Source organism: Schistocerca serialis, chromosome 10 (genome assembly GCF_023864345.2).
Source record: "Schistocerca serialis cubense isolate TAMUIC-IGC-003099 chromosome 10, iqSchSeri2.2, whole genome shotgun sequence".
Taxonomy (NCBI): domain Eukaryota; kingdom Metazoa; phylum Arthropoda; class Insecta; order Orthoptera; family Acrididae; genus Schistocerca; species Schistocerca serialis.
Window position 1 is genome coordinate 108,504,216 of NC_064647.1, and position 23,354 is coordinate 108,527,569.

At 45.3% G+C, this 23,354-nt stretch overlaps 1 protein-coding gene across 1 annotated transcript in view; it reads right to left on the reverse strand.

The window, feature by feature from the left end:
* Nucleotides 1-23,354, reverse strand: part of LOC126424582 (organic solute transporter alpha-like protein) — a 54,933-nt gene that overhangs the window by 16,870 nt on the left and 14,709 nt on the right. Inside the window, exon 4 of the mRNA XM_050087324.1 lies at nt 13,280-13,376. Coding sequence (XP_049943281.1) covers nt 13,280-13,376 — 97 coding nt within the window. The remainder of the gene's footprint in view (nt 1-13,279; nt 13,377-23,354) is intronic.

Genomic DNA, 23,354 nt, shown 5'->3' on the forward strand with positions numbered 1-23,354 from the left:
TACTTTGACAAATAATCATTTCACCTAATAGAGTTAAATTTTTAAACGTGAAGCACAAATGTATAATTTACAATTAAATTTTCAGTTGAAGTTAATCCTTCCTATACCTTCTTTAAAAGAGTGATAAAATTTCCAACAGGTATCTCAATTAAAAATGCCCTAAAATCCTTAACACAACAACACGTACATGACTAAATATATGTACGGCAAAGCACAACATCAACAGCGCAAAACACATTGAAACTCTCGCCAACATGGGCCGCTTGCCGGTCAAAACAGCAGCGGGCAAACTTACATAGGCAATAACACAGGCCCCCTAGCAGTCTGGATATGACTGACAGGGTCAACAGTCTTCGGATGTCGGCTATGATGGGGGACAGTGCGTTGTCTCTAATAAAATTTCTTCAACTACTCGGATTTTTGGATGAAGACGTGAAGTGTTCAGTATGTCGGAAGAAATGAGGCTTACTTAAAGTTCCGGCGCCTCGGACCAGGGACGTCTGTATGTGGAGATGTCGTAAGGATAACAGGTCAAGGGAAGTGTTCGATCCCAATTTATGGGATCGGGAGCTGCTGTTCTGCTATATAGGTCAAGGGAAGTGTCCGATTCCAGATGATATTGTGCTTGGTGGTATTTGGGGAGTTTTGTGATGTCGGTTTTTTTTCGTCGTTTTGCGTTGTTTTGTATGTGGGTGGGTGTCTAAATTCGTTTATATTTAGTTTCTCCCCACCCAAAAACCCCCTATTTCCCACGTTTGTCCTGTTAGTGTCATTAGGTTTTTTGTGGAACGTGTGTGGGATTGTTTTTCGATGTATTTTCGTCCTCATAATGTGTACGGAACGACTTTCTATGCGCCATATTGGAATCGGGGTTTATAGTCGTTTCCGCCATATTTGTGACGTTATGGGTCAAAGCAGACGGGCGGGATCGGACGCTTCCGTATTTCCGCAATTTTGATGCAGTCCTATAATCCACTGTATTTTTAGTAGTGATCGACTGGAATGAGAGCTTACCAAATGATTTTCACCTTGCATTTCAACGCTCTGTCAACGGCCTTGCCGCAGTGGATACACCAGTTCCCGTGAGATCACCGAAGTTAAGCACTGTCGGGCGTGGCCGGCGCTTGGATGGGTGACCATCCAGCCGCCATCCACTGTTGCCATTTTTCGGGGTGCTCTCAGCCTCGTGATGCCAATTGAGGAGCTACTCAACCGAATAGTAGCGGCTCCGGTCAAAGAAAACCATAACGACCGGGAGAGCGGTGTGCTGACCACACGCCTTTCCTATTCGCATCCTCACCTGAGGATGACACGGCGGTCGGATGGTCCCGATGGACCACTTGTGGCCTGAAGACGGAGTGCTACTTCAACGCTCTGTGAAATATGCAAATAATGCACAGCAATTCGTGTACCTGTTCCTGTTCAGAGTAATGTGGTGAATTTCTTCTCCTTAAATGTCTTTTTATATTTGTAATCTGTTTTTACCTTATGGAAGAGTCTCACGTGGTTCAGAAAGTAATGACCACCATCTTTTCGTAACCATATTATTCGCAGACAAACAGGCTTCAAATTTGTTATTTATAACAGAATAGTGTTTTCGTTTCAGAGTAGATTTGAGGCAATAAAACTCTCTCGCAACTGTGAACACACTGTAAGGAATGTGTCAAACTCTCCATTACATTGAAAACAATATATCCAACTTGATATTGTGTAAGCACCCAGATATCGATAGTAACAGTTCCATTAAATTTCGGGTGTGCAGCCGCAAGAAATCTCCTTCTTCTTCTTATATTTCGGCTGTATACCGTCCTTCCATCTTCAGAGTGAGTCGCAACACTGCCGCTCGAGTGCTCCCTTCTTGCCTTTATACTGTTGTACCGCGCGACTGCGCATGCGGCCACAGATGCAAATGCGCCAGAGACGTTGGTCGGCGGCAGAGACGTGCATAATGCGCGAGTTGTATCTATGACTCCGCAGTCGATCTGTGTTGGCATATCGATATATAATTGTGAGCTGCACTGTCTTCGTGAGTTTATTACAACAAGTGCCGGATTCCATGATTTATCAAGATTGAAACCACTATCTCTATTAATTAAATTCGTCGTCAAGCGAATTTCAATTGCCTCCTTCACTATCGAGTCCCAAAAGGATGATGTAGTTGCCAAAATTTCGACGTTGTCATACAACATACTGTGACCATTATCAATACAGTGCTCTGCCACTGCCGACTTGTTAGGTTGTAAAAGTCGTATGTACCTCCGGTGTTCCGTACATCTTTCTTGGACAGTTCTATAGTAACAATCTGATTGCGAAATATGGGGAGCGCGCTTGTTAAGCATTGTTGTGAGACGAGGTCTGTCTGCGAGAGTGGAAGTAGTATTGTCGGTCGAGAGCTCGGAGACACAAGACGTGTTACGCTGCCCTCACGTCGGTGATGGCAGACCTTACAACACTCGAGGCCTGGCTTCATTTATATGCCCAGGAGATATTTAAATGGCTCAACTACACTTGAAGATGGAATTCAAGATAAAATTCGCATGCACAGCGTAAAGCGCAATTTCAGGGTTAGGCTCGTGATTGTTAGTCCGAGTTTGCAATAATCCCATGTTTTGCTTGTCTGTTAAGGAAGCCTTTTTATCCTCCAAATAATAATAATTGATCTCTGTGGTGTCACTGCCAGACACCACACTTGCTAGGTGGTAGCCTTTAAATCGGCCGCGGTCCGTTAGTAGACGTCGGACCCACGTGTCGCCACTGTCAGTGATTGCAGACCGAGCGCCGCCACACGGCAGGTCTGGAGAGAGTTTCTAGCACTCGCCCCAGTTGTACAGCCGACTTTGCTAGCGATGGTTCACTGACAAAATACGCTCTCATTTGCCGAGACGATAATTAGCATAGCCTTCAGCTACGTCATTTGCTACGACCTAGCAAGGCGCCATTACCAGTTACTATTGATACTGTAATAATGTACCGTCAAGAGCGACGTTCACCATTAATGGATTAAAGTTAAGTATTCCACCATCTATATCCGTTTTTTTAAATTCTAATTTCCTTGTCCTGTTCCAGGCCTCACGCCAGCCCGCGTGAGCTAAAACGCTTGCCTTTCGGCTTCCTCTTGTAACCCGGTGTTGGCTCTCCTGCCAACCCACAACAATCTCCACATCTAATTAAAAATATGCTGCGATTATTAAATGCTAATGTAACTTTGAAACTGAAATAATTTGTTAATCTGGCACTCATCTATTATTGATACCTATATCATTATTATTGTTATTGTCTATTATTATTTTATGAAGTTTTAAATAGACTTAATTAATGAAATCCCTTCTCTCAAGCTACCTAATAGCTAACAGGACCCAGGCACACTTCTTTTTATTAAATTCATTCTTAGTAACAATAATCTTTAGCCGTTACTGCTGCATTCAGCTATGAATTACTGTAAAAACACAGGGACAGGCAGTCATCTAAAGAGGTGAGAACAAAACTTAGTGCCAAAAGAGACACACTGACACACCACAACACGTCATGTACTCTAATGCAGTAAATTCCGTTGCACAAGTCACATTCTGTATCACTTGTAAATTCTTATTCAAATACGCAGCCAGGTAGCTTACGTATTCATTGTTACATTGTTAAGGTTCATTTGTTCCTGTAGTTTTTCACATTCAAATAAGTAGTGAGAGTGGCAGGAGTCGATTCTGATCCCAATTTTTAAGAAAGGCGGCAAAATGGATTGTAGTAATTATAGAGGGATATCGCTATTACCAGTATGTTCCAAAATTTTCTGGAATACTCTGCTAAGCAGGCTTACACCATTTGCAGATGAAATTGTGGGGGATTACCAAGCTGGCTTTCGGAGGAACAGATCAACTATAGACCAAATATTCACCCTGCGTCAAATTTTGGAAAATAAATGGGAATACAGTAAACCAGTTCATAATCTTTTCATAGATTTTACAAAAGAATATGATTCAGTATTGCAATCAAAATTGTACAGAATTCTTTTGGAACTTGGAATACCAAACAAGTATGTTAGACTTATAGAAGTGAGTTTGAAAAACGCAAAAGGTAGAGTACGCTTGGGGAAATAGGGGTCAGAAGAATTTGTAATAAAGAACGGACTTAAGCAGGGAGATGCCCCGTCTCCGCTACTTTTTAATTTAGTCCTAGAACATATTGTACGAATGGCAGCAGATAATTCAGAGGGTGTGGAGTTAAATGGAAACATTAAGATATTAGGGTATGCAGATGATCTAAACATCATAAGCGATAGGAAAGAATCTGTAACAGCAAATGCGAATGCGTTAATCAAGGCTAGTGAAGATGTAGGTCTAAGGATAAGTGAAGACAAAACTAAATACCTGGTTACTACTAGAATGACAACAGCAGTAGATCAGGAAATGTTAACAGTTGGAGACATGCAGTTTGAAAAAGTGAACACATTTAAGTATCTAGGCGTGGACATCACTTCGATAAATGAAATTGAATCCGAACTGAAGAATAGATTACTGGCGGGAAATGCGTGCTACTTCTCACTGAATAGATTACTTTCATCACGGATATTGTCTAGGACTTTAAAGATTAGAATATCCAAAACTATTATTCTACCAGTTATGCTGCATTGGTGTGAGACTTGGTCTCTCACTGTGCAAAATGAAAAGCCGTTTAGAGTATTTGAAAACAAAATTTTGACGAAAATTTTCGGAGCAGAAAGGGATGACATTAGCGGAGAGTGGCGAAAACTGCATAACTAAGAGGTTCACGAACTCTATTCAAGCCCTGACATAATCAGTATTATTAAATCACGTAGGCTGCGATGGGCAGGTGACGTAGCTCGAATGGATGAGGGCAGGGCAGCGCGCAGAGTACTGGTAGGGCACCTAGAGGGAAAACGTCCTGTGGGGAGACCGAGGCGTAGATGGGAGGACAATGTGAAGGCAGCTTTGAGGAGCCTAGGTATCGAAGGGGAATGGAAGGAAGAAGCCCAACACAGGGACAGTTGGCGAAAATACGTTGCTGCGGTAATAGACTCTCGAATGCGGTATGACCAGTGAGTGAAATAAGTAGTGAGAAAGCTTGTCCAAATGTTAGTTTTAAATTTTTCATGTAACCATCTGTTGACGTCTTAAATGGCAGTGAAACTGACACTCATACAACACGCACACAGTGTTATGCAAGTTAGATTCCGTTTACTGATAGCTCAGGTTGCTTTTCAAGTCCAGTTTCACTGACGAACATAGGTTTATTGATTGTAGCTACGTTACATATTTCTTGTTTAAACGTTACAACACTGACGATTTTCGCAATCCTGCCAACTACTGTCGAAGTCAGTATCACTGATGAATTAAAAATATTTTTGAAGAGATTCATTCCTTGACTCTGCACAGGAGTAGGAACGGAAAGATAGTACGCAATTTGCTGCACGTTTTCGTATTCAAAAGACAACCCAAGTGACGAAAAAAATCCATTGTTAAATTTCACTCCCAGCCGTTCATAATTAAGCACACACTCGCTTACAGAATTCCCCTGAAATTGCAATAGAATTGTCGATTTATTTTCAAGTGGCTGTTTTTCGTTCAGAGAAGTGTCAGTAACGAGTTCTGGGTAACGCATAAATTTAATTGCAACGTTAAACTGTGCTTCTTTTGTCAAGACAAAAGGAATTCAAATAACTTAATAATTGTAGGCAAGACAGTCAGTTCGTGATCAGACTACGCTGTGGGGGAAAATAGCTGGTGAAATAAGAATTGCAACAATATCAGTGAAGAAATTACGCATTTATTTTTACACATGACTTGTCCTCAGTTCCTCGTTTAATTAACCACTGTTTCAGAATTCTGCAGCAACTGCAACTGGTCTAGGATCTTACGTGAGTTGACATTTTGTAAACCCCGCTGTTTTTCCGCAAAATAAGCAAATTTTAACATGGGAACGAGAAATATAGATTTTACTCAGAATTTTCCAGTGATGATCTTCTCTGAAGAAAAATGCAAAAGAAAGTCTGAGGCAGATAAATCGCTCCATCTGTTGCAATTTCCACAGAATCCTGTAACCCAGTGTATTTTCAGTAGTGAAGAGTGAGGACTGAAACTCGGCAAAGAATTTGATTTCTATATCTCAGTGATCTAAGTAATATGAAAATAATTCTCTACCCACAATGCTGCAGCTTGTTGTTCCTATCTCCATTCAAAGTGAATTCCTGAACTCTTTCACCTCAAATATCTTTTGATATGTTAAATATGTGATCAATTTTTCAGTCTGATGATTAGCTGCAGGCGGCTCATAAAATTAACTAATAGTATTTTAAGTGATAATATTATGCTCCTTTTTGGCACCAGAATAGTAACTCTTGTTGAGACAATATATATCGTAGTTCCTAATCTGTGTTTACCTTGACGACTTTCTGAATCCTGTCGACTACTCGTCAAGCGGAAATCAGATTATCAGTATCTTCGATGAATCAGAAGATATTTGGGATGAATAAGTTTAGTCCTCCAGTTACAGGATCAAAAATATGGCGTGCCATTTGATGTGATTTTTTTTTCACATTTCTCAGATCATTCAGGTGCATAAGGAAATAATTTGGCATGTTTAAAGTACCACCTGTTCGTTGTTACAAGGTCCAGTCATATTAACGTGACCACCGCCTATGTTCGACGGCAACGTGCAGTAACCACTCACAGATATAGGTGGCAGCGCTAGCAGTGGAGGGTATATAGCATGCTGTAGGGGAGACGTGGAAAACAGTGCAGTCGTTGTGATAATGCGGAAATGGAACGATTTATCTGACATCCAAAAAAGGGCATCATCAATTTCTTTCAACCACGCGGGGTAGCCGCGTGGTCTCAGGCGCCTAGCCATGGTACGCACGGGGCTCCCCCCTCCCCCCCCCCCCCCATCGGAGGTTCGAGTCCTCCCTCGGCCATGGGTGAGTGTGTTGTCCTTAGCATAAGTTAGTTAAAGTTAGAGTAAGTAGTGTGTAAACCTAGGGACAGATCCACATCTACATCTATATCTACATACATACTCCGCAATCCACCATACGGTGCGTGGCGGAGGGTACCTTGTACCACAACTAGCATCTTCTCTCCCTGTTCCACTCCCAAACAGAACGAGGGAAATATGACTGCCTGTATGCCTCTGTACAAGCCCTAATCTCTCTTATCTTATCTTTGTGGTCTTTCCGCAAAATGTAAGTTGGCGGCAGTAAAATTGTACTGCAGTCAGCCTCAAATGCTGGTTCTCGAAATTTTCTCAGTTGCGATTCACGAAAAGAACGCCTCCTTTCCTCTAGAGACTCCCACCCGAGTTACTGAAGCATTTCCGTAACACTCGCGTGATGATCAAACGTACCAGTAACAAATCTAGCAGCCCGCCTCTGAATTGCTTCTATGTCCTCCCTCAATCCCACCTGATAGCGATCCCAAACGCTCGAGCAGTACTCAAGAATAGGTCATATTAGTGTTTTATAAGCAGTCTCCTTTACAGATGAACCACATCTTCCCAAAATTCTACCAACGAACCGAAGACAACTATCCGCCTTCCTCACAAGTGCCATTACATGCTTCTCCCACTTCATATCGCTCTGCAATGTTACGCCCAAATATTTAATCGACGTGACTGTTTCAAGTGCTACACTACTAATGCAGTATTCAAACATTACGGGAATCTTTTTCCTATTCATCTGCATTAATTTACATTTATCTATATTTAGAATTAGCTGTCATTCTTTACACCAATCACAAATCCTGTCCAAGTCATTTTGTATCCTCTTACGACACCTTCCCGTACACCACAGCACCATCAGCAGATAGCCGGACATTGCTATCCACCCTATGCAAAAGATCATTTATGTATATAGAAAACAACAGCGGAGTTACTACACTTCCCTGGAGCACTTCAGATGATACCCTCACCTCAGATGAACACTCACCATCGAGGACAACGTACTGGGTTCTATTACTTAAGAAGTCCTCGAGCCACTCACATACTTGGGATCCAATCCCATATGCTCGTACGTTAGTTAGGAGTCTTCAGTGGCGCACCGAGTCAAACGCTTTCCGGAAGTCAAGGAATATGGCATCCGTCTGATACCCGTTATCCATGGTTTGCAAGATATCTTGTGAAAAAAGGTCGACTTGCGTTTCGCAGGAGCGATGCTTTCTACAGCCGTGCTGATTCATGGGCAGTAACTTCTCTGTCTCAAGGAAATTCATTTTATTCGAACTGAGAATATGTTCCTGCAACAAACCGATGTTAAGGATATTGGTCTGTAATTTTGAGGATCCATCCTTCTACCCTTCTTATATACAGGCGTGACCTGCGCATTTTTCCAGTCGCTCGGGACTGGACCGCCATGGTCCCATAGGAACTTACCACCACCGTCATCACTTGCCTTCATGCCAAGTGTGAAAGCACATGAGAAACGGTTACATTTGTAAGTTGTTCGCATGCTGTTGTGGTTAAATTACACCGTTCATGACAAAAGGTGCTATCCAAAACCACCACCATGGCAGTTGTGGTAAATCACGGGCCATAAATGACAGGGTTGTATGACGCTATCGTAGGTGTGTACAGGCGACAGATATGAAATTGTTGAGAAACTGACAATCCAGATGAACCAAGGGGCTACCAACAGTGTCTCCTCAGCTACGATTGTACATTGCTGTGTGTGAGTCTCTGATACGTGAACCCATGCTGGCTACTGTTCATTGGCAGCGAAGGCTGGAATTTGCTCTCCCAGTGCCGTAACTGCACATCCACTGAGTGACGACACACTTTCCAGATGGATCACGTTATATGCATTGTAGTGTCGCAGAATAGTAGAGAGTTGGAAACGTGGAATATTGTCAAAGTTTCGTTGCCTATGCCGAGAGCCAGAGGCTGTAGGTTAGCCAAGAGGTAAGAGGATTGCACATGTATCGGAATGTGTCGTCACGCAGAGGCAATGGCCTGGTTACACACAACAGGGGAGAGGGAATTGCTTAGCATGCGGGTTTGTGTTAGATGGAGGCTTTTGTAGAGTGTAAGACAGAGGTATAGCGTCAGCTGTATTGCATTTCACAACTTCACGTAAGTCTGCCATTACAACACGTAACTCTGTCGCAAGAACACCCAAGGGGCGAGTACGACAGGTGAATCAGCAGTATAAGTCGAATGAATGCGTTCATTACAAGCGAGCATGACGTCAGGACGTCGCTCGTGCTTCCTTTAAATACGCCAACTTTGATAGCAACAGGGCACTCGCAGTTAGACTTGCAGTTAGATGTGTATTGGGACACTGCATAGCGCTCAGCTGGACCATCGACATGTTAATCTTTATTAAGGAGATGTTGCAATAAGGGCGGCCCATCCAGCAGCAGACGTGAGGGGACAGTACCAGCTCTGGTCCTCTCTGCTGCTGCTGTCAATCATCGACGCAGGATTAGCAGACATCGCGGCAGACTCGCTCGCTGCCAATGCTGACCACATCAGCTAGCCGTCGTCGAGATTGTGCGGGGCCTAGGCCCTGTGCATCCACCGATGACGCTGGAGGACTGCAGCCCGTTCCGCCCGTCCACCGTGGACGAGCCACCAGGAGGAGCAGGGAGGAAGACGGGGTCGGATAGAGTACATTTCGCACTACGAGAACGCCTCTTGTGCCGACAGCGCCGGGACTCCAACCCGGAGCCTCCTACGCACAGCGGCCTGCTGTCCGCCGCCGAGCAGGCCAGCCAGCTGGGCGCCGCCAGCCATGCGTGGCCGGAGTAAGGACATTCCTCCGCTACGTCACAGCACCCAGCGCTGCGCTAGCAAGACTGTGGGACCAGAGCTGGTGTCATCACTCCGAGTCAGCGAGGACTCGGGGAAGGTCGTTGATATCACCAAGCTCAGCCAGCCTGTGTTACGTGGGCCACATTGTACTCAGCAGGAATAAAGGTGTCATGAATTAATAATGTTTCTTTGGCGTTTCTGAAGCGTCCACAGTGATTTCCTAGCATCCTGACAACTGGAGAGGTCACCGCTCGGCTTCCAGTCCACCATAGGCGACCGGGGCCACTGGGGCACCTACAGCATGAAACGACTCCTAGCAAACACCCTGCAGCAAACACTGGAGCGGCATGGTTTGGGGAGAGTTTTAGTGACATTCCTTGGTGATCTCGTCATCCTGGAAGTCGCAATGGATTAACACAAGTGTGCATCTATCCCTGGGCACCATATCCGTCCTGAAATGCAATTTCTTTTTCCTCGGCATGATGGCACCTAGCAGGTCGACAATGCAGCGTGTCACACACCTCGCAGTGCGTGGTTCGAAGACCATCGTGATCAATTTACCATACTCCCCTTGCCACAAAAGACCCCGGATTTAAATCTGTGGGACCCCCTCGATCGGGCTGTTCGCGCCACAGTCTCTCAACCGAGAAACGTAGCTCAGCTGGTAACGACACTGCAGTCGGCGTGGCTCTACATCACTGTCGGTACCATACAGAACCTCGCTGACCTCCTTCCTCTACGTCTCGCAGTGGTCCGCTCTGGAACAAATGGTTATTCGTGTTTTCAACAGGTGGTCACATGAAAGTGACTGGACAGTGTAAAAACACGCTGGGTCACTGGAAAGCACTGTAACTGCAATAGAAGGGGCGATTTACTATCGCCTGACTCGTTAAAGAACTATTAACAGTGTCACCTCGTTTCGTTGTCACAGCATGAGGTTTTTGAGGCGACAAATAAAATCTGGTGAATGAACCTCATAGCACGACCGGTAGGGACTGTTATTCACAACATAATAATGTTAACCAAATGAAGAGGAGCCTCCATTTTTCGAAACGCATTGCGCATTTTAATTTAAAAAAGGGAAAGAAACCAGATTTGTCATGATGATGATGTTTGGTTTTTGGGGCGCAAAAACTGCGCGGTTATCAGCGCCCATACAAATTCTACATCTACTACATACATACTCCGCAATCCACCATACGGTGCGTGGCGGAGGGTACCTCGTACCACAACTAGCATCTTCTGTCCCTGTGCCACACCCAAACAGAACGAGGGAAAAATGACTGCCTATATGCCTCTGTACGAGCCCTAATCTCTCTTATCTTATCTTTGTGGTCTTTCTGCGAAATGTAAGTTGGCAGCAGTAAAATTGTACTGCAGTCAGCCTCAAATGCTGGTTCTCTAAATTTCCTCAGTAGCGATTCACGAAAAGAACGCCTCCTTTCCTCTAGAGACTCCCACCCGAGTACCTGAAGCATTTCCGTAACACTCGCCTGATGATCAAACGTACCAGTAACAAATCTAGCAGCCCGCCTCTGAATTGCTTCTATGTCCTCCCTCAATCCGACCTGATAGGGATCCCAAACGCTCGAGAAGTACTCAAGAATAGGTCGTATTAGTGTTTTATAAGCGGTCTCCTTTACAGATCAACCACGTTTTCCCAAAATTCTACCAACGAACCGAAGACGACTATCCGCCTTCCCCACAACTGCCATTACATGCTTGTCCCACTTCATATCGCTCTGCAATGTTACGCCCAAATATTTAATCGACGTGACTGTGTCAACGCTACACTACTAATGGAGTATTCAAACATTACAGGATTCTTTTTCCTATTGATCTGCATTAATTTACATTTATCTATATTTAGAGTTAGCTCTCATTCTTTACACCAATCACAAATCCTGTCCAAGTCATCTTGTATCCTCCTACAATCACTCAACGACGACACCTTCCCGTACACCACAGCATCAACAGCAAACAGCCGCACAATGCTATCCATCCTACCCAAAAGATCATTTATGTAGATAGAAAACAACAGCAGACCTACCACACTTCCCTGGGGCACTACAGATGATACCCTCACCTCCGATGAACACTCACCATCGAGGACAACATATTGCGTTCTATTACTTAAGAAGTCTTCGAGCCACTGACATACTTGGGAACCAATCCCATATGCTCGTACCTTAGTTAGGAGTGTGTAGTGGGGCATCGAGTCAAACGCTATCCGGAAGTCAAGGAATATGGCATCCGTCTGATACCCTTCATGCATGGTTCGTAAGATATCATGTGAAATAAGGTCGACTTGCGTTTCGCAGGAGCGATGCTTTCTAAAGCCATGCTGATGCATGGACAGCAGCTTCGCTATCTCAAGGAAATTCATTATTTTCGAACTGAGAATATGTACGAGAATCCTGCAACAAAACGATGTTAAGGATATTGGTCTGTAATTTTGAGGATCCGTTCTTCTACCCTTCTTATATACAGGCGTCACCTGCGCTTTTTTCCAGTCGCTCGGGTCTTTACGTTGGGCAAGAGATTCGCGATAAATGCAAGCTAAGTAAGGAGCCAATGCATTAGAGTACTCTCTGTAAAACCGAATTGGAATCCCATCAGGACCTGCCATTTATTTATTTTCAACCCATCCCATTCAGCTGCTTCACAACCCCAGGGATGTCTATCACTATGTCCTCTATACGGGAATCTGTACGAGAAACGGCGGTATGTTTGTACGATCCTCCTACGTGAAAGATTTCTAAAATGGTAAATTTAAACTTTCAGCTTTCGTTTTGCTGTTCTCCGTTGCCAGGCCAGACTGATCAGTGAGTGACTGGATGGAAGCCTTAGACTCGCTTACCGATTTTACGATTCCCTTGCTGAGCCCAATCTCACCACTTTCATGAATGATGATAAAATAATGAGGAGAACACAAACACCCAGCCATCTCCAGGCAGGTGAAAATCCCTGACCCCGGCAGGAATCGAAACTGGGACTGATTTGTCATAGGAAGTGGTTACTTCCTGAAACATCTTCTATTGTAGAGTGAGATTTTCACTCTGCAGCGGAGTGTGCGCTGATATGAAACTTGCTGGCAGATTAAAACTGTGTGCCGGACCGAGATTCGAACTCGCGACCATTGCCTTTCGCGGGCAAGTGCTCTACCAAGCCCGACTCACGCCCCGTCCTCACAGCTTCAGATCTGCCAGTACCTCGTCTCCTACCTCCCAAACTTCACAGAAGCTCTTTTGCAAACCTTGCGGAACTAGCACTCCTGGAAGAAAGGATATTCCGGAGACATGGCTTAGCCACAGCTTGGGGGATGTTTCCAGCATGAGAAGCTGTGACGAAGAGTCATGAGTCGTGCTTGGTAGAGCACTTGTCCCGAGTCGAGTCTCGGTCCGGCACACAGTTTTAATCTTCCAGGAAGTTTCATCTTCTATTGTAGGCCCACTTTAAGACTTGATTTGCGAACTTCTTATGTCTGACACACTAATGGTGATTTATCGTGTTACAGATGACTCACCGCTCGTTCGAAGAGGATGATGAATGTCGCCAGGTAGATCATCCACTGCACCACCGGCAGTTGCAGGACCAGCAAACGCACGCGCTTAACGCTGCCCCTGAAAGGAGAAAGAAGTGTGTTTGTTCTCACAAAGTTTCCTTGGATTGTTTGGTTGCAAGTGGAAAACTGTTATTTGTAGCACAGTGAAAGAAGTAAGCTAGCCTCCAACTTGCACCACATGGGTGGCTTGCTGTATTCGTATGTAGACGTAGTTGTATAGTCAATAATGGAGAACTAAATTTTATTGCTTCCTTGTGGAGGAAAAACAAATATCTCTCTTATCTTAAAACCTAAGAGGAAAGTCGTGAGACATTATTGAACGGAAATTTTCTAACGATGTCTTCAGTACACTGGTTTTAAGAGCTTCTGTAGACCAACTAGCATTAGCATCTATTCTCCTGAAGGACTAATACGATATGAAAATAATTTGGATCTCACGCCATGTGGGATTATGTTAATGGCTAAGTTTACGGTCCTCAAATGCCTGCCGGTGGGGCTGAGCGGTTCTAAGCGCCTCAGTCTGGAACCGCTCGACCGCTACGGTCGCAGGTTCGAATCCTGCCTCGGGCATGGATGTGAGTGATGTCCTTAGGTTAGTTAGGTTTAATTACTTCTAAATCTAGGGGCTGATGACCTCAGATGTTAAGTCCCATAGTGCTCAGAGCCATTTGAACCATATGGTCCTCAAATGTCAACAACGCTGCAAGAATTAAAGGAACGTATCGCAGCTGCTCTGATGGACATTGACGGAAACATGACACTGAACATATGGACGGAAATGCATTACCATTTGAATGTATGCCGGATGACCAAGGGTTCAAATATTGAACATTTGTAGAATGCGTAGAAACTCTGTGAGTGTACCTATCTTTTTATGTATCACCTCTCTTTGCACATTGTACACGTGTAAAGGAACGCTTTTTATATATACAGGATATCCCGAAGCTATTTGTTCAAATTAGTAAAAGAGGTAGAGACCAGCAAAACAAATATACCGGGTGATCAAAAAGTCAGTATAAATTAGAAAACTGAATAAATCACGGAATAATGTAGATAGAGAGGTACAAATTGACACATATGCTTGGAATGACATGGGATTTTATTAGACCAAAAAAAAAAGTTCACAAAATGTCCGACAGATGAAAATGCATGATTCTGGATTTGTAATTGCTACCGAGACGGGTGAGAGGTACGCCGATATGTTACAGAATCGCATCATCCCCAGCCTGGATGATAAACACCTGCTGGAACGTACGATGTTTATGCAGGATGGCGCCCCACCCCATATTGCTAGACCCGTGAGAGATCTCTTGCCCGCGTCGTTTGGTGATGATCGTGTGGTCAGCCGCCACTTTCGTCATGCTTGGCCTCCCAGGTCCCCAGACCTCAATCCGTGCGATTATTGGCTTTGGGGTTACCTGAAGTCGCAAGTGAATCGTGATCGACCGACATCTCTAGGGATGCTGAAAGACAACATCCGACGCCAATGCCTCACCATAACTCCAGACATGCGTTACAGTGCTGTTCACAACATTATTCCTCGACTATAGCTATTGTTGAGGAATGATGGTGGACATATTGAGCATTTCCAGTAAAGAACATCATCTTTGCTTTGTCTTACTATGTTATGCTAATTATTGCTATTCTGATCAGATAAAGCGCCATCTGTCAGACATTTTTAGAACTTTTTTTCCTTGGTTCTAATAAAACCCCATGTTATTCCAAGCATGTGTGTCAATTTGTACCTCTCTATCTACATTATTTCGTGATTTATTCAGTTTTCAAATTTATACTGACTTTTTGATCACCTGTTATTCAGTTATGGTACATAGGGTACTTGATGGCAATTTGTGATGCAAAGGACGACTTACACAGAAGGTACTAATGTAACCTTGCATGCTATTTAGAGCAGTGCTCCAACACCTCGAATGTGCGACCAAAGTCCCGTATGCCCACAGTACATCATCAGATCATTGAATGTCATGTCCGTTTGAAGATTACTCGCATGTCCACAATAGTACCATCAGATTTGGTCGCTCTAGCGACGACGTCTTGTTCTGGTTCCAAAAAAAAAAAAAAGGTTCAAATGGCTTTGAGTACTATGGGACTTAAATCTTGAGGTCATCAGTCCCCTAGAACTTAGAGCTACTTAAACCTAACCAACCTAAGGACATCACACACATCCATGCCCGGGACAGGATTCGAACCTGCGACCATAGAGGTCGCGCTGTTCCAGACTGTAGCGCCTAGAACCACTCGGCCACCCCGGTTCCACAACAGTTTCATCTACCAGCTGGTTCATATACCACCAGAGGAAAAAGTCCAGTCACGTGAAGATAGATGAGATGGCTGATCAGACCGCAGGTCTACCTCAGCTGATCCATCATGACTCTCAGATAATCCGTCACAGGAATGGTGACATGGTCTGGCTTCCCATCGCCCTGGAAGTACATCCTTCGTCTAACAATCACAGGTAGGACTTCCAACAGTTCTGGCAACACATGTTCCACAAAGATGTGTTAGCGTCAAGAAGCAAGCGGTCGATCTAGAGAGCAGTGGTCAGAGAGGCACTCGGAGCCCCGGATTCATCATTATTATTGATCCGACGTGCTATTGGTGCTTCAGTGACCATAAGGGCCATGAGTAGGTGGCTCACAGAGAGAGGGCTAAACGCACGACGCCCCTTGCGCCGACTACCAATGACTTCTGCACAACAATCAGTCCGTTTGAGGTGGTGCTGGGCACATTCGGTCTGCAATCTCATCGATTGAAATAGAATTGTCTTCATTGATGAGCCCCACTTCGAATTGAGCCGCAATGACCAGCCAAGACTTGTCCAGAGACGCTTCAGACGGTGGTGGGATACCAACCTGAATGTCGTCCGACATATCAGCCAACAACCAGCAGTGTTGGTCTCGAGTGTAATTTCGTTTGATACCAGGAGACTTTTGGTTGCCATCCGCAGAGCCTTTACAGCACAGTGGTACGTCGACGACACTCTATGTCCCGTTTTGTTGCCCTTCATGGAGAGCCATCCTGGACTTACATTTCTGTCAAATAATGCCCGTCCGCACACGGAAAGAGTTTCTACTGCTTGTCTTCGTGCTTGCCAAACCCTACGTCGGTCATCGAGGTCGCTGGATCTCTCCCCAGTTGAGAATGTTTGGAGCATTATTGGCAGAACCCTCTGACCAGCTTGGGATTGTGATGATATAACGCGCAAATCGGATAGACTGTGGCACGACCCTCAGGAGGACTGCAACGACTCTGTCAATCAATTCCAAGTCCAATAACTGCTACTGACTTGCTCAATTTGTGAACTTTTTTTTCTTTATTGAGTTTCGATTCCCCCTGAAGGGGGGGGGGGGGCGGGTTGGCAGCAGCTTATTACGCCGCTCCTCAGCCTACAGAATTTGTTTTAAAAAGATGAAGATAATAAATAATAAAAGTTTGCGATAAAATCCGTGACTTAAAGGCAAAATGGCGGAAAATTTTGGAACTTAAAACATAAAACAAAGGGTTGATGATGCTAATAAAATACACATGAAGCAGAAAAATAATAGACAGACAATTAAAAAACACGGCGACAGTCTGGTTTCTGTTCGCAAGACATATAAAATTCACACCCAGCGACAGCATGATTTCTGTTTGCAACACTTTGGAAAGACGCACAACACTGAACACTCACTTAAACACTGCACTAAAAAGTTGGCACAAATATGACATACCACAGCCGAGAGCATGTGGGGCGAAACTGAACAGATGATGGGAAAATAAAAAAGGGGGGGAGGAGAGAAAAAGCGAAGGGGGGAGAGGGGTAGGAGCCAATGGAGGATCAGGACCCATAAGAGGGGTGAGGGGTACTGAGCAGACGTGACAGGGAGTGGGGAAGGCAGAGGAGGAGAATACAAAAGGACTCAAGGGGGGGGGGGAGAAGGGAGGTAGGGAGAGGATTGGTGGGGAGAAAACAGGATGGAAGGCGGGGGGGGGGGAAGAGGGAGCCCAGGGAAAGGATGGAGAAAAGGAGGGGGAGTAAGGATCAGAGTTGATAGGAGGGATAAATGGATGGAGAGAGGGCATCATCTGGGAGGGGGAGTTGATGGAAGCCACCTTGGGAAAGGAGAAGAAGGGTGTAGAGATGGAGGGTAGGGGGGACACAATGGTGAAGACGTGGCAGGGGGCGGGGATGGGAGAGGGGAGGAGCAACCAGGGGGTGAGGGGGTTTCAGGCGGCGGGAGGTGTAGAGGATGCGGATATGTTCGAAAAATAGGAGCAGATGGGGCGAAAGGAATGAGGTCATATTGCTCAATTTGTGAAGCTCTCTCTTTTGAACAAATCCTTCAGTTTTTCTGATACTGTAATCATTTGTTTAGCTGCCAATCCCGTCCTATTTGGTTAATTCATTCATGGTGCACCTTTCTTTTTTTTTTTTTTTTCTTCTTGGAGTATGCAGGGTGCTCCATTGATCGTGACTGGGCCAAATATCTCATGAAATAAGCGTCAAACGAAAAAACTACAAAGAATGAAACTCTTGTAGCTTGAAGGGGGAAACCAGATGGCGCTATGGTTGGCCCTCTAGACGGCGCTGCCATAGGTCAAACGGATATCAGCTGCGTTCTTTTAAAAAGGAACCCTCATTTTTAATTACATATTGGTGTAGTATGTAAAGAAATATGAGTGTTTTAGTTGGACCACTTTTTTCGCTTTGTGACAGATGGCGCTGTAATAGTCGCAAACGTATGGCTCACAATTTTAGATGAACAGTTGGTAATAGGTAGGTTTTTAAATTAAAATACAGAATGTAGGTACGTTTGAACATTTCATTTCGGTTGTTCCAATGTGATACATGTACCTTTGTGAACTTATCATTTCTGAGAACGCAAGCTGTTACAGGGTGATTACCTGTAAATATCACATTAATGCAATAAATGCTCAAAATGATGTCCGTCAACCTCAATGCATTTTGTGGTGTCACCGCCAGACACCACACTTGCTAGGTGGTAGCTTAAATCGGCCGCGGTCCATTTAGTACATGTCGGACCCGCGTGTCGCCACTGTGTGATCGCAGACCGAGAGCCACCACAAGGCAGGTCTCGAGATACGGACGAGCACTCGCCCCAGTTGTACGGACGACATTGCTAGCGACTACACTGACGAAGCATCGCTCACTAGCCGAGCAGATAGATAGCATGCATTGCTCATTAGCCGAGCAGACAGTTAGAATAGCCTTCAGCTAAGTCCATGGCTACGACCTAGCAAGGCGCCATTTGTAACCTTGCATGTACCTCAAGATAGCCTCACTTGTATCACCCAGAATGCTGTATACCAAAGGACTATATAAAAAGTTAAGTGTTCTAGTAGCTACATACTTTTCGTATAACATTAATAAGTATCCTGTTTCAGACCTCTATCTAGCCATTGAGTTTACACGTGCCTTTCGGCTACTTCAGTGTGGCGTAGCTGTCTTGTTACGCCACAACACATTTGGCAATACGTGTAACGACATTCCTCTCAAAAGCGAGTAGTTCGCCTTCCGTAATGTTCGCACATGCATTGACAATGCGCTGACGCATGTTGTCAGGCGTTGTCGGTGGGCCGGCCGGAGTGGCCGTGCTGTTCTAGGCGCTGCAGTCTGGAGCCGGGCGACCGCTACGGTCGCAGGTTCGAATCCTGCCTCGGGCATGGATGTATGTGATGTCCTTAGGTTAGTTAGGTTTAATTAGTTCTAAGTTCTAGGCGACTGATGACCTCAGAAGTTAAGTCGCATAGTGCTCAGAGCCATTTGAACCATTTTTTTGTCGGTGGATCACGATAGCAAATATCCTTCAACTTTCCCCACAGAAAGAAATCCGGGGACGTCAGATCCCGTGAACGTGCGGGCCATGGTATGGTGCTTCGACGACCAATCCACCTGTCATGAAATATACTGTTCAATACGGCTTCAACCGCACGCGAGCTATGTGCCGGACATCCATCATGTTGGAAGTACATCGCCATTCTGTCATGCAGTAAAACATCTTGTAGTAACATCGGTAGAACATTACGTAGGAAATCAGCATACACTGCACCATCTAGATTGCCATCGATAAAATGGGGGCCAATTATCCTTCCTCCGATAATGCCGCATCATACATTAACCCGCCTAGGTCGCTGATGTTCCACTTGTCGCAGCCATCGTGGATTTTCCGCTGCCCAATAGTGCATATTATGCCGGTTTACGTTACCGCTGTTGGTGAATGAAGCTTCTTCGCTAAATAGAACGCGTGAAAAAAAATCTCTCATTGTCCCGTAATTTCTCTTGTGCCCAGTGGCAGAACTGTACACGACGTTCAAAGTCGTCGCCATGCAATCCCTGGTGCATAGAAATATGGTACGGGTGCAATCGATGTTGATGTAGCATTCTCAACACCGACGTTTCTGAGATTCCCGATTCTCGCGCAATTTATCTGCTACTGATGTGCGGATCAGCCGCGACAGCAGCTAAAACCGCATCATCATTTGTCGCAGGTCGTGGTTGACGTTTCACATGTGGCTGAACACTTCCTGTTTCCTTAAATAACGTAACTATCCGGCGAACGGTCCGGACACTTGGATTATGTCGTCCAGGATACTGAGCAGCATACATAGCACACGCCCGTTGGGCATTTTGATCACAATAGCCATACATCAATACGATATCGATCTTTCCAGCAAATGGTTAACGGTGCATTTTAACCCGGGTAATGTATCACGAAGCAAATACCGTCCGCACTGGCGGAATCTTACGTGATACCACGTACTTATAGGTTTGTGACTATTACAGCGCCATCGATCTATCACAAAGCGAAAAAAGTGGTCCAACTAAAACATAGCGTCATAGCACGATCTGGTTTCCCCCTTCAAGCTACACGAGTTTTGTTCTTTGTAGTTTTTTCGTTTGATGCTTATTTCGTGAGATATTTGGGCCAGTCACGATCGTGACACACCTTTTATTTCGTGAACGGTTACACATATCGAAACGCGGTTTTCGGCAGATATTAGAGGGTCGGCGGACACGTATTTTTTTGTTTGGTTGATGTTTTTAGCGCTGGTATCAACGGAGATATTGAAGTAAGTACGTTTTTTTTAAAACTGGAATCGTATACTTTTTATAACTGAATTCGATAGCTCTTGAAAAGCGACTTCTAGTGATATAGCGTTTGTTAATGTTGACGTTGAAACCGGTAGTAAAAGAAATTCGAGAAATGTCCTAGAATCCGAGAGCACGGCGGAATCGGCATTAGCGGTGCAAACACCGCCAATCAGAGGTCTCTTGCTACGCTGTGTCAGAATGTCAACACATTTGCCTGTTTACATGTCTGCATTGCAGGCAGCTCATTCGTTGCCTGCAGACATGTACACCAATGAGGAGAAGCTGGCTATACTACACTACTGGCCATTAAAATTGCTACACCACGAAGATGACGTGCTGCAGACGCGAAATTTAACCAACAGGAAGAACATGCTGTAGTATGCAAATGATTAGCTTTTCAGAGCATTCACACAAGGCTGGCGCCGGTGGAGACACCTACAACGTGCTGACATGAGGAAAGTTTCCAACCGATTTCTCATACACAAACAGCAGTTGACCGGCGTTGCCTGGTGAAACGTTGTTGTGATGCCTCGTGTAAGGAGGAGAAATGCGTACCATCACGTTTCCGACTTTGAGAAAGGTCGGATTGTAGAGTATCGCGATTGCGGTTCATCGTATCGCGACATTGCTGCTCGCGTTGGTCGAGATCCAATGACTGTTAGTAGAATATGGAATCGGTGGGTTCAGGAGGGTAATACGGCACGCCGTGCTGGATCCCAACGGCCTCGTATCACTAGCAGTCGAGGTGACAGGCATCTTACCAGCATGGCTGTAACAGGTCGTGCAGGCATAGCTCGATCCCTGAGTCAATAGATGGGGACGTTTGCAAGACAACAACCATCTGCACGAACAATTCGACGACGTTTACAGCAGCATGGACTATCAGCTCGGAGACCATGGCTGCGGTTACCCTTGACGCTGCATCACAGACAGGAGCGCCTGCGATGGTGTACTCAACGACGAACCTGAGTGCACGAATGGCAAAACGTCATTTTTTCGGATGAATCCAGGTTCTGTTTACAGCATCGTGATGGTCGCATCCGTGTTTGGCGACATCGCGGTGAACGCACATTGGAATCGTGTATTCGTCATCGCCATACTGGCGTATCACCCAGCGTGGTGGTAGGGGCTGCCAATGGTTACACGTCTCGGTCACCACTTGTTCGCATTGACGGCACTTTGAACAGTGGACGTTACATTTAAGATGTTCTACGACCCGTGACTGTACCCTTCATTCGATCCCTGCGAAACCCTACATTTCAGGAGGATAATGCACGACCACATGTTGCAGGTCCTGTACGGATACAGAAAATGTCCGAGTGCTACCCTGGCCAGCAGATTCTCCAGATCTCTCACCAACTGAAAAAGTCTAGTCAATGGTGTCCGAGCAACTGGCTCGTCAAAATACGCCAGTAACTACTCTTGATGAACTGTGGTATCGTGTTGAAGCTGCATGGGCAGCTGTATCTGTACACGGCATCCAAGCTCAGTTTGACTGAATGCCCAGGCGTATCAAGGCCGTTATTACGGCCAGAGGTAATTATTCTGGGTACTGATTTCTCAGGATCTATGCACCCAAATTGCGTGAATATGTAATCACATGTCAGTTCTAGTATAGTATATTTGTGCAATGAATACCCGTTTATCATCTGCATTTCTTCTTGGTGTGGCAATTTTAATGGCCAGTAGTGTACTTTTATATGGAGAATGTGAAAGGAATGCCGTAAAAAGAGTACAGCGGTACAGAGATATCTATCCGGATCGCCAGTGTCCAAGGCGCCAGTCAATTGCGCGAATTATTAAGACGTTAGTGCGAACAGGCTGCTTGAACGCGAGAAAGAGCACAAGAAGGAAGACTGCAGCTGACAGAGAACACGAGGAAGCTCTTCTAGCTACGACGCTATTGAATCCGCACAGGGCCACGAGACATGAAAACGAGATGACGGTATGGCACCGTTGGCAGGGTGGCCCCAACCGAGGGAGTTCGGCCGCCAAGTGGAAGTCTTATTTCACTCGACAGCCACATTGGGCGACTTGCGCGCCGATAATGAGGTCAACACAGCGCCCAGTCCCCGGTGCGGAGAAAATCTCCGAGCCGGCCGGGAATCGAACCCGGGCCCGCTTCCATGGGAAGCGACCGCGTTACCCACGCAGCTAAGCAGGCGGACGCTACGAGACACACTGCCGAGGAATGCGGAATCAGCCAGACGAGTGTGATTCGCGTCCTGCATCGACAGAATTTCCATCCCTGTCATCTGTCACTACATCAGGCACTTGGCGAGAGTGATTTCGAACGTACATAATTTTGTCGGTTTGCAATTCAGCAAATGTGAGACGACCCTCCGTTTTTCAAACGTGTGCTCTTTACCGAAAAAGCAACGTTTACTAACCGCGCTACTGTAAATTTGCGTAAAATGCGCTACTGGGCAGCTGAAAATCCACACGGGCTCAATCACGTGTGACACAAACGGCCGTGGAGCGTAAACATATGGTGCAGCATCTTAGGAAATTACATTGTGGGACCTTACTTCATCTTTCTGACGGACATTCTGCCGCTTCTTCTAGAAGAGCTATCAGTGCATATTCGCCAGTGCCTGTGGCTGCAACACGGCGGTTGTCCAGTTCACTCGACCCGTATTGCAACGCAAATACTAAATGAGAACTTACCTGCACGTTGAATCGGACTAAATTTGTTGTCCAATAGCCTGCGAGGTCCCCGATTTAACACTTTTTGATTTCATTCTTTGAGGAGCACTCCAAGATGCAGTCTATGACAAAGGCTCAACTACGCCAGATGATATGTGTCGTCGAATCACCAGTGTATGCTCTATCGAATCATCCACTGTAATTACATTTGTTCATCGTTCTTTCGGACGGAGATTGCAAATGTACTTTTGAGTCCATGGTACTTTTCAGTCCATGGTC